General features: G+C 43.1%; 1 protein-coding gene across 1 annotated transcript in view; it reads right to left on the bottom strand.

Annotated features, from left to right (window-relative positions):
* LOC106820802 (T-box transcription factor TBX20-like) overlaps positions 1-3,435 on the bottom strand; it is a 9,400-nt gene extending 5,965 nt beyond the window's left edge. Inside the window, exons 1-2 of the mRNA XM_014825372.1 lie at positions 3,352-3,435; positions 2,340-2,507 (exon numbers count right to left, since the gene is read on the bottom strand). Of these exons, the coding sequence (XP_014680858.1) occupies positions 2,340-2,507; positions 3,352-3,414 (231 nt within the window). The 5' untranslated portion in view covers positions 3,415-3,435. The remainder of the gene's footprint in view (positions 1-2,339; positions 2,508-3,351) is intronic.
* Positions 3,436-3,868: the final 433 nt, after the last annotated feature.

Here is a 3,868-nt window from a genome sequence, read left to right as displayed (position 1 = left end):
GTGTGTGTGTGTGTGTGTGTGTGTGTGTGTGTGTGTGTGTGTGTGTGTGTGTGTCGTGTGTGTGTGTGTGTGTGTGTGTGTGTGTGTGTGTGTGTGTGTGTGTGTGTGTGTGTGTGTGTGTGTGCCTTGTATAAGACAAGAATATGAAAAGCGCTGCGGGGTTAAGGTATGAAGTGCTGCAAATAATAGAAAACGTGGAAATAGATCGACAGAGTTAACACGATGGGCTTGAAACGTGGTCCGGAAAGGAGGAAAGGGAAGAAAGTGCAAGAACGAGGGAATGTCAGAGAAAGGAGAAAGAGGGGAAGCGAGAGCGGGATGGATAGAGGGGGGTGGAAAGAAAGGCAGACAGACAGAGGCAGACAGACCGAGAGTGAGAGTGAGAGAGAGAAAAAGAGAGAGAGAGAGAGAGAGAGAGAGAGAGAGAGAGAGAGAGAGAGAGTGAGAGCAAGCAAGAAAGAAAAGACAGGTCGATGCACACGGGACAAAGTTGTTCCTTCCCTCTCCGTTTTAAGTGTACGCGTATACCCGCGTATGCCCGGCTTTACTGTGTGGCGACTGACAGCTATATATGTCTGGTCGATGGCGGTTAACATTTTGATATTTGTTCTTATAGGGCACCTGAACGTCAAATAAAACAAAAGTAAATATATTTTGCGTTAAAATTCGTGATACGCTCATGCATCGAACGGCCTTCGTTACTATACGTAGATTGGTCCCAACATGGTCGAGTAATACAATCTATATCCATCGGATGGACGATGAATCATGCATTGATTCAGTCTAGTGGTAGCAACAGTAGTGCATGATAGAATGCGTAGTTAGCAGCCTCATAAATGAAGACTATAGCGCAGGTTTCGCGAATATAGGAGAGAATCGGTTGACGAGAATCTTAATTAAGGACTGTAACAGACGCAACTCCATCTCAATTACGGAGGTCTGCTGTCAGACAGAATAATGGTAGTACGATGTGAAGAAGAGTAAGCTAATGGCGAAAAGTTCTAACATTAATTTGCGCACAGCTTAAATAATTAAACAGCGATATAACGCGCTACACACTCCCTAGCAACACCTCCAAACTAGCTCTGCCAAACACGTCTGCTGTGCTCTACCGAGCCGTGTATTGATTGAGAGAGACCCCTCGCAACGCAGCGACTGCAGCAGATTGCAACTGTTGATGGCATCCGACTAGACTGATTCCAAACTCCAAAGGTCCTCGTGGCTGAACCCAACAGCTCCACAGACTCGAACAGTATTATTGTGGTACAGCAATGGTCAGCGATATGGACTGATTCGCGTCGATTGGAAATTGTTGGGCATACATACAAGCGACTGCTATTCAGCTAAATATGAATCCACCAGACAGAACACGTAATTTGAAAGGGAGGCAAGGACGACATAATATTGCGTCACAAAAATAATTATAACAATGTCTTCGTGATCGCGTGACTACGCAACGAGCAGGGGGGGGGGGGGTCCATTAAGCATTCATTCCCTCAAAATCGTGTGCATACGATTATCAAATATTTATTTTTAGATGCGCAACACCTGCGCGGGATATGAGGTATACAGGCCTGTCTATAGGTGTCTACGTGACAGTCTAACCATGTCCATACGTACGCGTTAGTCTAAACTGTCCATAGAATATACCAGTGTTTAGCGATGAGCCAACCTACTGTCCACCTGGGGATCGGCCAGTCTCTCATTGCTAATTAACTAGTAAGATGCAGCTCTGCGTCGGAGTGTGTGCTGCTCAGTGAGGGAAAAGAGAGAGTCAATAGAAATTGCATCTTTATATCTGGACTAATATTTCTAATAAAATGGCTACTTATGTCATATTTTACATCTATTGCCAGACGAGCGGTACGGAACGATGTCACATATCCTAGAGGGTACCCTGGTGGTTGGGCAGATATCACATTATGTCACTCATACAGTCAGGGCCATAATATAACGACAGCGATATTTATACAGTGTAGTCTGACAATACCTTATTATAGTTCGCGTGTGACAGTTCACTCATAGCATGATACACATTACATATGCTGCCAGCTTTTCTGTGTGACAACCGCGTTAATACCGAACAGAAACAAAATGATCATCGGGATTTATTGATTTCTGGAAGAAGTAACAGCAGTCACAGCCAAAGAAAAAAGAGAGCGCGCCACGTGAGGTAGAGAAATAGAAAGAAAGAAAAAGTGGAGACGTGAGAGCATGAACAGGCGAATTGGTATCTGAAAGAGAGAGAGAGAGAGAGAGAGAGAGAGAGAGAGAGAGAGAGAGAGAGCCGGCGCGAAAGAAAGAGTGGAGGAGTGATGGTATGAGCAGGCGATAGTTACCATATGGTTTTGGTAGGCGGTAACAGCCGTGAATGAAATCTCGGGGAATATGAAGGTTCTGTGCACAAATGCAGACAGGTCCGTGGCACTAGCAGGAGCAGCTTCGTCGTTATCGTGAAGCGCGATGTGTAGTCTAGGTTGATACTTGTGCATGGATTGCAATACTACCTAAAATAAGAAAGAGAGATGGAGAGAGAGAGCTCAAGTGGCGAGATTTATAGAGACCGCAGTAAAATATGCAACCTTACACAGTTGGATCCTTCAATTATAACATAGGATGTATGTTTTAAATAAATTATTATATATTGAGAATTTTTAAATATTGTGTGTTTATAGTTTGTACAGTTTATACGAATAACCAGTGGTAGTCATTCGCAAAACTAAAAGAAATTATACAAGCATTATAGAGATAACGTATTCGGGAAGACACCATCACTCCTGCCGTTATTTACATTATTAGTATTATTCAATCCAGAATTTAACTATAGTTGCAGGATACGTTTTGCAGAAGCTTTGTGGTCGCAAAAGCGCAGTGTTTGTCGAACGAAATATTAGCTGGTCGAGATTATACAAGAGGAGTGCACATTCTAACGAGTAGTTTGCTATGCATAAATATCTATGTAGGGCAATAGCGCGGGGTCAGGGAATTCTTCCATCGTCACTCCTTCGTATGTATTATTTATCACGCGTGAGTTATAAGCCACCGAGTATAATAGCTTACATCGGAGTTTTGACGGTAGGCGTACAGTACAGCGTAGTTATTAATTGGGTTTCACGTAATTAAAGACAGGTGATAGCGTGATTAGTGACAGGTGATAGCGTGATTTGTGATAGGTGATAGCGTGATTAGTAATAGGTGAATTGCGAACTTTGTCTGGTGAATGCGGCTAATATCTTAGAAATATAAGTATATAGGTGTAGATGTGAGCAAGATGATGCTCCTACATATGCATGGACAGCCTTGCTCGAAATTCCGCATAACTCTTGCTCGGCATTTGTTCAAGGCCCTGACCGTGTGGTTGTGGTTGTCCAGCGGGTTATTTGTCAGCTTTACTTTCTCGAAGGAAACGATCATCTTGGCCAGTTTGCTGCCGAACATAGGCGAATCGTGTTGCTGGACCAATCTGCGGAGAAAAACGGGAAAAAATGAGTAGTAGTCTGTGCATGCTTGTATAGGGAATTTTGACAGATGTGGACAATGTAGCGAATTTCTAGATTAATCTAATATCTAGTATTTGTCTTCGTATGATGAAGGCATTAATTTGGCTTCTTTTAGACACTCCGCCTCGAACCTTCCCCTTCCTTCTTCTCTTTTCACCCTACCTCTCTAGTTTTCCCTTTCCCGGATGTGGATTCACGACCACGACGTTACGTTCACGACAATGTACGTACCTCTATGCATTTACCATTTAGCATCACTCATTTGTTTTTCAAATCAGCTATACATTCACATAGCGATCTTGCTTTACGCTCTCCCTGCTATTTTCCTCCCCGGATACCCAGTATTATATTGCATTAACATTTATATA

This window comes from Priapulus caudatus, unplaced genomic scaffold (assembly GCF_000485595.1).
Source record: "Priapulus caudatus unplaced genomic scaffold, Priapulus_caudatus-5.0.1 Scaffold48, whole genome shotgun sequence".
NCBI lineage: Eukaryota > Metazoa > Priapulida > Priapulimorpha > Priapulimorphida > Priapulidae > Priapulus > Priapulus caudatus.
This window is presented reverse-complemented; position numbering and strand designations above follow the sequence as displayed.